This window comes from Saimiri boliviensis, chromosome 7 (assembly GCF_048565385.1).
Source record: "Saimiri boliviensis isolate mSaiBol1 chromosome 7, mSaiBol1.pri, whole genome shotgun sequence".
In the NCBI taxonomy this organism is placed as follows: Eukaryota; Metazoa; Chordata; class Mammalia; order Primates; family Cebidae; genus Saimiri; species Saimiri boliviensis.
This window is the reverse complement of record NC_133455.1, coordinates 54,187,316-54,200,451: the sequence shown is the minus strand read 5'-3', so window position 1 is coordinate 54,200,451 and position 13,136 is coordinate 54,187,316. Positions and strand designations below refer to the sequence as shown.

General features: G+C 34.5%; 1 protein-coding gene across 9 annotated transcripts in view; it reads left to right on the top strand.

Moving 5' to 3' along the window:
• The window catches only part of NAV3 (neuron navigator 3), an 850,089-nt gene that overhangs the window by 797,324 nt on the left and 39,629 nt on the right, over window positions 1-13,136 (top strand). For all 9 annotated transcript variants that reach the window (XM_074402523.1, XM_074402524.1, XM_074402522.1 and 6 more), the window contains 2 exons: window positions 2,072-2,155; window positions 10,963-11,074. In XM_074402523.1, the coding sequence (XP_074258624.1) occupies window positions 2,072-2,155; window positions 10,963-11,074 (196 nt within the window). The remainder of the gene's footprint in view (window positions 1-2,071; window positions 2,156-10,962; window positions 11,075-13,136) is intronic.

The window sequence follows — 13,136 nt, the reverse complement described above, 5'->3', positions numbered from 1 at the left end:
GTATGTGATAAGTTAATGGGCGGTTTTTATTTTGTTCACTTTTACGTATGTGTGGATTTTTGTACAGTTGAAAAGTCAAAGTTCATGTGTTGTGGCTCACACCTATAATCCCAGCCAGCACTTTGGGGTGCCAAGTTGGGAAGAATCACTTGAGATCAGGAGTTAGAGAGCAGCCCAGGCAACAGAGTGAGGCACTATCTCTACAGAAAACGAAAAAAAAAAAAAAAGGATCTGGGCATGTTGGTGCATGCCTGTAGTTCTTGCTACTTGGGAGGCTGAGGCAGGAGGATCACTTTAGCCCAGGAGTTGGAGGCTACAGTGAGCTAGGATTGTGGCACTGCACTTCAGCCTGGGTGGCAGCAAGACATTGGCTAAAAAAGTAAAATAAATAATTAAAAGTAAAAACGTAAGAAAAAATGAGCATAGCTGTATGCTAATTTTTCAGTTACTAGGTCTGATGGCATCACATTTCTTGCTTGTCATTGAAAATTTTTTAAAATATAAGATACTGTTTTTAATGGTATTTATCCAATTAAATTTGCCAACAAACTTTGGTTTGTAATTCTCATGGGTAAAAGTGTGTGGAGTGTGTGTGTGTGTGTGTGTGTGTGTGTGTGTGTGTGTGTGAGAGAGAGAGAGAGAGAAAGAGAGAGAAAGAGAGAGAGGAGGGGGAGGAGACAATGAAGGAAAAGGGAAGGAGTAGAAAAAGAGTAAAGAGTTGTTCTGATAGATTGAAGTTTAGTAGCTGTATTCTCTACAAATTGTTTTTCTCCATCTTGCGGTGTCAGATAAAGGCATCCCAGGATGATTTCAGAGCTAGAAACAGGCACCTTTCTATTATAATGCTAATGGAAGGAAGGTGTACATTCTAACTGTTACCAATAATGGAATATATTTCCATTATTAAGTAATGAGCCTTAATTATTTGAATTGTTGTGATCCATTTGGTAGTAGGTGCCTCAGTATTTCAGCTCTGCTATATGTACATGGAGATATGTTTTATTTAAGTCATCTTATTCGTATGTTCCAAAAAGAAATAAATTTTTGGCCAGGGGTTGCCAAATTTTGCCCTATATATAGTTATAGTTTATTACAGACTTCGGTTGTAAAATATTAAATCCTTATATCCTTTTGGGGCACAATACAATTTTATCAGTTTGAGATAATGTACCTCTAGTTCTACCTCAAGACATGGTGAAAGACTGAAGTACCTCTTCACTTTAATGTTTTGGGTTCAGACTGTTGCATAAGGGTGTGCAAATGGAAGTTGGCCTATTTTTGAGCTTTAATAAGATTGTCAAATACTTCTTAATCATAAGAGTTATCATTATGTACTATAATATGTATGATTCTCTGAAATTTAAAATAAAATCCAAAAGCCATAAAAGCTTACCATAAAATAAAATATGATGGAATGTTATTTCTAACTGGCTTATCTGTATTTCCTTCATTGAAGGGAATCCGAAGTAAAAAAAAAAAAAAAAGAGGCTTCTTATTGAAAAGAGTTTGGAAGGTAAAGACAACTGGTTTTCTATTCAATTCTTTGTAAGTAGAAAAAGAGGAAAGATAATGTTATAGCTGTCAGCGGATGTCTGACACTTGAAGGAGCGTATCATTACAATAGATGAGCTAACAATATATTCAAAGCTCATCACGAAACACTAAAAATTAGGAACATTTGTCCATTGACTATTTCAGTGACCTCTTTTTGGGCTTTAAGTCTAAAAAACTTGACAGATCAGAACTTTATATTTGGCATTTTGAGGGTCAGTCAAATCTCTACATGACGTGCAAGTCAGAAGGAGTTATTACTTGCAAAATACCATCTTCTTTCAGAAGTTAAACTCACATTAAATGTCAAGAGACTGAAACACTGATTTCAAGAAGACACAATTTAGAAAAGATAAATGAAAACGTTTGTTAAAGAAGTCACCAGTCAAAGCTAACTGTGATGGTCATAGTATTTAAAGAGTCGGAACACATGAAATTAAGCATTTTGTAAAATGAAGGCTTTTTATCATACACATAAGATTCTGACATTTAAACCATGTTTCTTCCATTTTGTTCACAGGCTCACCTTGTAGCAGCTTTTGAAAAGAGTTTAGGGAATATGACTGGCCGATTGCAAAGTCTAACCATGACAGCGGAACAAAAGGTATGTGCAGAATTTGCTACGGGAGACTGAAAGAAGACAACAAATTGCATAGGATTCTTAAATAATACCTGAAGCTCTTTAAAAAATAATATTCTAGGCTGGGTGCAGGGGTTCATGCCTATAATCCCAGCACATTGGGAGACCAAGGTAGGTGGATCACTTAAGGCCAGGAGTTCAAGACCAGCCTAGCCAAAATGGTAAAATCACATCTCTACTAAAAATACAAAAAATAATAAGAAAAAGAAGAAGCTGGGTGTTATGGCAGGTGCATGTAATCCCATCTTCTCAGGAGGCTGAGGCAGGAGAATCACTTGAACCCAGGAGGCAGAGGTTGCAGTGAGCCAAGATCACACCACTGCACTCCAGCCTGGGTGACAAAATAAATAAATAATAATAAATAAGAACATTCCATTCTATACTAAATTAAAACAATGATAATACCTTTCTTTTCAGATTTTAATTTAAAGATGTAATTATTTTACTTCATATTGGAACACACATATACAGACAAAATTCTTTCTAGGCAGTCTATTAATTTACTTCTGTATGGAACTAGTAAAAGAATACTGAATGTTAAGAAAGAAAAACAGTCACATAAGAGAATATTATGAGAGCAAATTGTTATGCAGTTGACAAGAATCCTACTTTGATAAGAACTTTCACAAATATGTGGTCACTAAATCCAGCTATAGAACATGGCTGTAGGCTCAGACACACAGGAAGGATGCCTGGGACAGATGTTAGGACTCTGCCAAGTAAGGGACTTCAGGTTACAACATCTGTGAAACAGAGGTCAATCCTGTGTAATTTTGAAGTAACAAGAACTAGTTTCCATCTAGGGAGGTTGCCTTTGCAGAACAGTGATTTGTTATATCAAAATGTTTAAAACGAACTTAAAAGATTTTATGGTATGAGAAAAGGAATACCAAAAAGAAAGGAACAGGAAATGTAGTTCACAAAGACAAATGCATTAAGGAGATCCATACTGTGTGGAAAGCCTGGTCACCTTTCCTGTGCTGACAAGTTAACTTACTTCTTTTCTGTTAGTCCAGTGGCCTTAACTTCTTTGGATGGGTGTCAGGGATAGGTGAAGCCTCTGGAATTGCATGGAGAGAGAGAGAGAGAGAGAGAGAGAGAGAGAGAGAGAGAGTGTGTGTGTGTAAAAACTGTAAATGTGTATAAATGATCAGGTGTCCAGAGTTTTCATCTAATTCTCAAAGAGACCCATTATATAAAAAGTTTTGCGTATTTTCAGGAATGTATTCCTCTATCCATACAAATGGCTTCAGTTTTGTCTTCAGATTCTGTAAGGTATGTGATTAGCTTTACAAAACTGGTAGATATCACCAAATTTTGTCAGTTTACAAAACACTGAATGAACAGTTCATTGAAATCAAAAGAGAAAACCTACTATTCTTATAATTGCCTAGTGTTATTAGCACATTTATTCTCATATTCTCCATATACCTGTGAGAGAGAGCACTATCCATTCCTGTAAAATCTGTTCTAGGACAGCTAAGAAACTCCTTTTGAGCCGTCAATGTTCCCTCCTTCCTTCCTTCCTTCGGAACTTTTTTCCTTCCTTTTTCCTTTCCTTTCCTTCTCTTCATTCTTGCCTCTTTTCTACCCTTCCTTTCTCCTCCCTTCCACCCTTCCTTCTTTCCCCCTGCATTTCTTTGTTGTTGTTGTTGTTACAGTTTGTCACTTCACTATGTAACGTAAGAATCTAGAAAATAGAATTACAAGGCTTTTTAGAGCAGCTAATGGGAAAGAATGAAAACACTGGCGTCCAGTATTCTTGAATGAGAATTCTGGCTATGTCTGTTAAAAGCTGGGTAATCGAGCAAGTGTATCTTACCTTTCTTGAATCTCAAATTCACCTTTTTAAAAGTGGGGATGATAATAACTACTTTGTAGTATCACCATGAGGAGTAAGATACTCTGATCATGTCACATGCTAGGGCATGTCAAAAAATATTATCTTCTTTTACATTTCTCATTTTCCCTTGAAAATTAAAAGGTAAAAGGAGATTCCTCACTGGGCATTTACCAAGCATATTGCTGGAAATGAGCGTTAGAATTTAAGTCTTGATATCTTTAAGAAGTCAAAATTAATATAAATTTTGTCCTCCACCCAATATTATCTTGAATTCTGCTATATTTGTAAGTAAATGTTCTCATAGCAACTGAATAAAAAAGGAAGTTAACTTATAATGCCTATGATTAATCCCTGAATATTTAAAAACTTTTCTGTAATGAGAGATTTTATAATGTGCCTACATTATACTTAAAATAACATTGTCAACATTTAAAATTTTCTCTGAAGATATCAGAATGTCTCATATTGCCCTTGTCATTTTTTAACTGATAATAAAATCACTTCTTTTTGAATTGCAAACTGTATACACACAACAATCTTGGTTAACTAGTTTATTATTTGAGATTATAATTTGCTTATTCTCAAAGTGATTTTTAAAAGCCAGTGAAATTATTTGTAATATGAAATGGTATAATTCAAGGACAAAATCTAATGAAAGCCAGTAGAGTAATGTATATAACAATGTACCTCAGCCTAGATAATTACTACTGCAAGGCACTGAACTGAATTGAATTTCAAGGAAGCTGAGGTATAAAGGCAGATTGCTTGGTGTGCTTTATTCTCATTTTCTGGCCAGAAGAGCAAAATGTAAACTGAAGAGACAAACTCTTTGGCACTAAACTCAAGGACAAATTTATTGCCAAGATTTTTAAATTAGGGTCATGGAATAACAAAAGACAAAATCACTGTTCAAATAGACATTTCTCTAAAAGCTAAGGGCATAACATTTAATCATATTTCACTAAAGGCATTTATTCAGGGAGCTGAGATAAAAGGGTATATTGCTCTCTGGTGATCCACAATCCTGAGAAAAGCCTTGTGAAATACAGAGCAGAGATTCTAAACCCCCTTCCCGGAGTTATAAGCTTCATTTGTATACTTAGTCATTCATCAAGTTTATATTGAATTTGTGCTGTTCTAATGACAAAACAGTACAGAAAATATAGCTATAGAATGATAGATATAGGTCTGTATCTACAGATACAGATGTCTACTACAACTCTAAAAATATATTATACATGTATATATATATATATACATATATATGTATATATATACATGTATATATATATGTTATATATATATACATATATATGTATATATATACATGTATATATATATGTTATATATATATATAACATTCCTCATGTAGTTTATATTTCTGATATATATGTATCTCTTTATCATGGAGTTATGACAGATGATAATAAAAATGTATTAAAACAGGCCAGGTGTGGTGGCTCATGCTTGTATTCCCAGCACTTTGGGAGGCTGAGACAGTAGGATCACCTGAGGTCAGGAGTTCAAGACTAGCCTGGCCAACATAATGAAACCCTGTCTCTGCTGAAAACAAAAATTAACTGGGCATTGTAGCCTGTACCTGTAGTCCCAGCTACTCAGGAGGTTAAAGCAGGACAATCATCATACCTGGGAGGCAGAGGTTGCAGTGAGCCAAGATTGTGCCACAGCACTCCAACCTGGGTGACAGAGCAAGACTCCATCTTAAAAAACAAAAAAATACATATATACATATATAAATACATATATACACACATATATAAATATATATGTATGCATATATTATTTTGTATTTATTTTTGTATTCATATATGTGTGTATATATGTATATATGTATTTTTATATATGTATATGTGTATATATATACATATATATGTATGTGTATATATACACATGTATACTTTAAAAATGGATAAACTAAATTAAGGCTGTAATTCTAGTCTTTGGGCTTCACAGTGTGATTTTCAGCAATCACATGGCATTAATAGCCTGAAACTATATCAAACTTTTTGTTTGATTTATAGACCAAAATAACTCCTTTGAATAGAGAGGGATTCACTTCTAACACTTTTCCTATTTCCAGTTGCCAAACAACACTGAATCTCTTGCCAAATTTGTGTGCCAGAACACTGGTTTTATACACTTATAGCCTGGTAAGAAAGAAAAGGCATGTATTAATAACCCAGAGGCAGAAAATTATCATGCCATTAGACTGAGTACAGTGTCATGTGCATTCTCAAAGAAAACTCACATCTGCATAATGCCTGCAGAGTAGAGGTGGCACAGAGGGCACTCCTCGGGCTTTGGGAGGATAAAGAGGATTAATTCAGGGGAAATATAGAAATGTATGTCACAGAAAAAGGAACAACATGCATGAGCATGGGCAAGAAAGAGAAAAATTATAGAAGATATTAAGGGAAAAATAGAGAATATGTGGGAAATGTAAGACTAAGCTAGAGACTAAGACTAGAAAGAAGTTTAAGGAATTGGGTCTTTGAAAACAAGAAACCACTTAAAGGTGTTTAACACTAGACTGATGTGATAAAAGTAAGTTGGTGATTGGTTGGGTGCAGTAGCTCACACCTGTAATCCTAGCACTTTGGGAGGCTGAAGCGGGCAGACCACTTGAGGGCAGGAGTTTAAGACCAGCCTGGCTAATATGTTGAAATCTGTCTCTACTAAAAATAAGTAATTAGCTGAGTTTGGTAGTAGGCACTTGTAATCTCAGCTACTGGGGAGGCTGAGGCAGGAGAATCGCTTGAAACCAGGAGGTGGAGGTTGCAGAGAACCGAGATCATGCCACTGCACTCCAACCTGGGCAACAGAGTGAGACTTCATCTCAAAAAAAAAGAAAAAAAAAAAGTTAGTGTTCAACTGGCAGCATTTTCCAAAAGTTAAACAGTGTTTCCAATAGCTGCTAAAAGAAGACATGTTCTATATTAGTAATCTGTAACTAGCTAAATATTAAGAAAATTGTTAAGATGCTTGCTGGGAGTGAAAGTATCTCTAGGCATTACCCTATACCTAAACTAGGGCTCAGTAGACTATGAAATTGACAGAGTTTGACCAATAATTTTCTGTTGATTTCAGATCCTTATTATTTTACCAGCACTTCTTCACCAGGATTATATGAAAAAAAAAATTAAACCTGATGCCCTGGGGCATCCATTATATGTGCTGAAATAGCTTCTTTTCTCACCATCTAAAATGGCACTACCTATGTACCACTCTTGTCAGAATCTAGGAAATCGCTACTCGAATCATTGTGCAGGGCTTAATTTTCTCACAGAATGCCAGTTGAGAAAAGCTCAACTGGAAAAAATCCAGAAAACTATATTTTTATATGTAACATTTTTACAAAACTACTTCCAACTCCTTGTGTTCAAATTTACTAAAGCTATACTCAGTGCTAAATATTTAGGAATTTAAAACTGAGACGATTTTCAAATTAGTTCCCTGTAACTGTCATGGCAAGGCAATTAGAACATATGTTAAGGTATGATAGGTTTTTCTTGTCAGAAGGTGAGAGCAGGGCAGAGGAATATCCCCTTGTATGAGTGATGAAGCTCAGATATTGACTCCTATGCTAACCATAAAGCCTAGTGTTTGCTTATTTGTTATTTCTCTGAAACTGTTTTTTTGGGATGACTACAGAATAGAAATCAAAACCTTCAAATTAGGGAATTTGAAGCCAAATCTTTGAAAATAGATAATGCTGCAAGTAAAAATTTAGTTGAATGCGATTTTTACATTAACTCTCCCCAATTTATGTTATGATATTTGCCCTCTAGAAGTGTTTTTAAAAATGTATCACTAGAGTCAGATGATTCATCCACTAACCTTCAGGGCATAGAATAATGTGAATCTATAATTTTCAAATTATTTGCACCACTAGTGTTTGGTGAAAATAGATGCAGTAGGGATGGCCAGGTTCTTTAACAGAACAATTAGGAAGACCTCAAATGCAAAGTGGAGTGAGGAAGGGAGGACCTGTTTGAGGAAACTGGAGCTGGGAAGTATGAAATTAACCTAGTGCCAACATGAGGATGCAAAAGACAGATGTGGTGGAAAATTTAAAGGGACTGGCCTAGAAGGTAAGTTTGGTTAATGAGATTTGTTGATGAGATTGTCCCAAGCTTGTGAGATTCTCAGCAAAGCCTTTATTAGTGAGAAATTTGGAAAGAGATCGGGTATAGTTAAGAAAATGGATTGGAAAGACCACCAGGACAAGCTAGTATTGTGACACAATATTTGATCTTTTATTTTGAAACATTTCAAGCCTGACCTTAATAAATTATTTAGCCTCAGAGATATGCATAAAACTGTGAAAAGAGACATCAACTCCATTCAGCTTGCTTTACATGAGAAACGTCCATGGAAAACTAGAACTTTACAAGGTCAGCAGATATTGGGGTATCATTATCTTGAATAGCTCATCGGAGGAAAGTGAAATCTTACTTTGGTTCTCAGGTTTTAAAATATCTATCATTTTTGAAAAGTGTGAAGTTACAAAATATGATCAGATTATCTTATTCCTAAAACCTTTTGCAGAATTATCCCAGCCTCAATCTTCTCTTTGGTATTTAATGAGAATAAAAAACTGGAAATGACTGAATTGAAAGAGTAGACTAAATTCATATGTTGATGGCTATACTTTTTTTAGTTTTTTTTTTTTTTTTCTGAATGATTGATAGGGATTCTCAAAACTTTAGTATCTTCTATTATTTCCCTTCAACTAAAAAAAATTATATGAGAATATTTTAGAATATCTAATGATTTTATAGTTAGCTACCTCTGGAATTCATTTTTAATCATATTCCTGATCCAAACTCCCCATTATAGACAAAAAATAAATAAAAATTCATAGTTGTGTCTGGAGGCCACATTATAATTTCTATGCATTATAGAAACCTGAGAAGCATATAACTTAAAAAATAAATGTGAATAACCATAATTATGAAGAAGAAAAATGAAGACTAAAAATAAACTATTGAAAAATTTCCATGTCTCAGTTAAGTTTTTATTTAAAACTCTTTTATGCTCATCTCTATAACACTATTGGGAAAGAGAGAAAGGAAATCCTGACTCTGTTCCCATCCAAAGGGGGTGATTCTACTGATTTAATCATAATAAGACTTCCTGGTTATAATAAATAATAAAATGTTACTCCACTTTTAGGTGATCAGCAGACACCCTCTTGTAAAAAAAAAATAAATAAATAAAAGTATGCAATGAAGTTGAAGTTTTATGTTATTCCTTCAAGGGGAGAAACATCCTTTTAACACAGACTGAAACACTTCAACAAAATCATCCCAGTTAATCTGGAGCTCACAAATCAGGTGATAAAGTATATTCATCAACAACTAGACAAGCTAAATACATTAAATAGTCTTGAAGCACAGCTTCATTTTTTTTCTGACAGGAAAACGGGTTTCACAAGTATGGAGACATTTTACCGTGGCTTTTAACAGTGAGGAAGGATATTTAAAGGGAAAAATTATATGAAAAGACTCAGAGAAAAGAGTTGTTTTAAATTTAACTGTTCTCTATCAGGAAGATGTCAGGGATTCAATGAAAATAGTTATATGAGGTGCCAGGTATCCATTCCAAACTTGGATATCATTTCAATTAGCATCATCTGTAGTTTTCTTTAAGTGTCTAAGGTTAGAATAGTCACAGGATATTCCCATGTATGAAACAATTTTCTGCAAAGGCTGTTGTTGATGATCTTTTTAAAATATATATTCTGGGAGATACTGAGTAAAGAGAAATGATTTACCAGAGAATGAAGAACCCAAGCCTGAGTCTTTGGCTTTCTGCCAAAGATGCTAGAGAAAATGATGAATGACAAAGACATTACCAAAAAATTCTCCCTCTAAGAGGCTGGCAAAGATCTGATTTTTAGGATTTTATTGCCACCAAGAAAGATACCCCTTCTATCGTTGGGCTTCTAATGGCAATATGGTCTATACTGAAACAACACTCAGTTCGTTTTTTTCTGTCTTTTTTGAGTTATTTTATTTTACACATAATGAGTTATTTCAGATAAAATAATTTACTTAAATAACTATGAAAGGTCAAATATGTACAAGTATTTTTTATTGGGACATATCTTAAGATTACTCTACATGCAATAAGAAAATATATGCTTTATTAGAATTTGATTTGTAAGCTGCTTTGTAATTTAACTATTATTTTTAAATTGTATTATATATATATATATATATATATATATATATATATAGAGAGAGAGAGAGAGAGAGAGAGAGAGAGAGAGTTTTATTTACTTTATTCCTGTTGCTTTGGCTTGGTGAGACTAGGTCTCTACATTAGGAGTCTTATTAAATGAAAAACTATCAGAATGAAACATGACCTTGATATGGCATCAGAATTTAGTAAAATGACATTTAATAGGAATTTAGGGTAAGTTCCAGGTTTTACACTTAAATACAAAGAATCAATTTTGCAGACACAAAATACTTCAACAAAATCTGAAATCATTCATTTGATGAAAACTCAGGTTTCCAGCTGACAATCAATACAATGCAATGCAACAGTCCAATATTGATATATCAACATCTAATATAATCATAGGTAATGTTAATAAGTATGTTATCTGAATTTAGTGATGTGATATCCTGTTTTACTTTGTGCTAGTGAGTTCTGGGGGCCACCCTTTGAAAGGAATAAAAACTATTCATATCGCTTTTATAAGATAATAACTAAGAAAAAATCTCCTTTAGCTAAAAAAGAAGTTACTAAGTACAACTTCACAAGTTCAACTAAGCATCCAAATCTTCCAGGAGGTTGTTACTACATAAAATCAAACCTTTTTGATAGTCACTATGAAAAAGCAGATTTTAGTTTTCTTTCTAGGTATTAAAGTTTCCAAACTCTGTTTATTTCACAGGAGTCTGAACTTATAGAACTAAGAGAAACCATTGAAATGCTGAAGGCTCAGAATTCCGCTGCCCAGGCGGCTATTCAGGGAGCACTGAATGGTCCAGATCACCCTCCCAAAGGTATATTTATAAATAGCTTCAGTTCCACACAATATAATAGGCATCTATTTTATTTATTAATTACAGTAAAACTGCATTTACTCAGTGCCACTGCCTTTTATAATGAATAAGTTGGTATTAATGTGGTCAGAATCCTCGAATTTTAGAACAGGGACTTGCATTATCAAATAATTTTTAAACTGATATTAAGAAATTGCTTCTATAGTTGTATACACATCTCCCTATTTGATACAGTGGAGATGGAGATGGAATGGTTGGTTAATACATGCATATCTTAATTCAGGCAAAACAAACCCATTAATGAGTATAATCCAGATTTGTATATAAAAATCAAATAGTCAATATGATGAGATAACAAGCAGTGGGAATTGGGAGCAAGTTTTCCTGGATTGAGGCTACAAAAAAGTACATTTCCTATAGATAATTTTTAAACAGTTTTAATTTAAATAAAAACAGTGGACAAAAGGTAGGTCTGTTTTATATTATTCCTATGCTTCAACAATTCTAAACATGAAAATACTTAGAATTTTCACTGCCCCTACTTCTTGGTTCACCACTGAAGAATTCCTCCTTTTCATAATTCCTCCTCTTCCTTATTGACTAAGTCACCAACATCTACTGATTATACCCCTTAAATATCTCTTGGATCTAATCACTTTTCTCTGATTATACTCTCACCATCCATCATCTCTCTTCTGAACCATGACCACAAACCCCTAAATAGTCTTCTGTTCCCAATCTTATAGTACTTTCCACCGGTCTTCAGACTGAGGCCAGAACAGTCATTAAGAAACACATCTAGGCCGGGCGCGGTGGCTCAAGCCTGTAATCCCAGCACTTTGGGAGGCCGAGGCGGGTGGATCACGAGGTCAAGAGATCAAGACCATCCTGGTCAACATGGTGAAACCCCGTCTCTACTAAAAATACAAAAATTAGCTGGGCGTGGTGGCGCGTGCCTGTAATCCCAGCTACTCAGGAGGCTGGGGCAGGAGAATTGCCTGAACCCAGGAGGCGGAGGTTGCGGTGAGCCGAGGATGAGCCGAGATCGCGCCATTGCACTCCAGCCTGGGTGACAAGAGCGAAACTCCGTCTCAAAAAAAAAAAAAAAAAAAAAAAAAAAAGAAACACATCTAGAGATATCCCATTGCCTTTAAGGTGGAATAGACTCTTCAACATGACATAATCTCTCTTCACCAGCTTCATTCATTCAATAAATACTTATTCATAACCAATTATGTGCCAGATGATGCACATACAGACTTCACTTCTTGTTCTGTTATTCTACATTTCAGCTATCCTGATATTTTTCAGTTCTTCATAAGTTCTTTATAAATTGTGTTCATTCCATTTAGAATATTCTATCTTGTTTGAAAAGCATAAAAGCTTTATGAGACACTGCAGCAGTTAGCCTAAATATGCTTCCTTGACCCCTACACTGAATGAAGTTCCCTGTGATATGTTCCTGGAAATAGCTATACTTCCCTTCTTAAAATTACATTATACTTTGGGGCTTTTATTTAAGGCATGTCTTTCCTGATTAACAATAGTAGGGTTTGTTTTCTCACCCTTTTCAAAGACATCCGGGTGCCCATGATGATGTCTTGTACATAAAAGGGGCGTATTTGAATACTTTAAAAAAGAATAATGTAATTTTTAAAATGAATTTCAATTTAAACTTTAGGAAAACAATTATATAAAGTGAGATATACTTAAATTGAAGGACAAAGTAGTTCTGCAGGGGCTATTTGTCTCAAGAATTTAGCAACTTTCCATGTGGAGGAGTGATTTACGTGATGCATGGAAAATTACTGCATATTTAAAGCTTATCTTAGAGCTATAATAAAGCAACTTATGTTCTAAATCTTCATGTTGTAAATAGGTCCAGAAGGGATTTTAAAAGGCTTAATCCTTACTTTAACACAGCACAAGTCACTAAAGTGAAACTTTCTGAAAGGATTCCTTTTATCTTAGGCAATAGGTAGCTTAATAGATTTACTGAAATTGAAAAATTGGAATTCCTTTGCTCAGAGGGGAGGTGCTTAAGATGAAAAATAACAGTTAA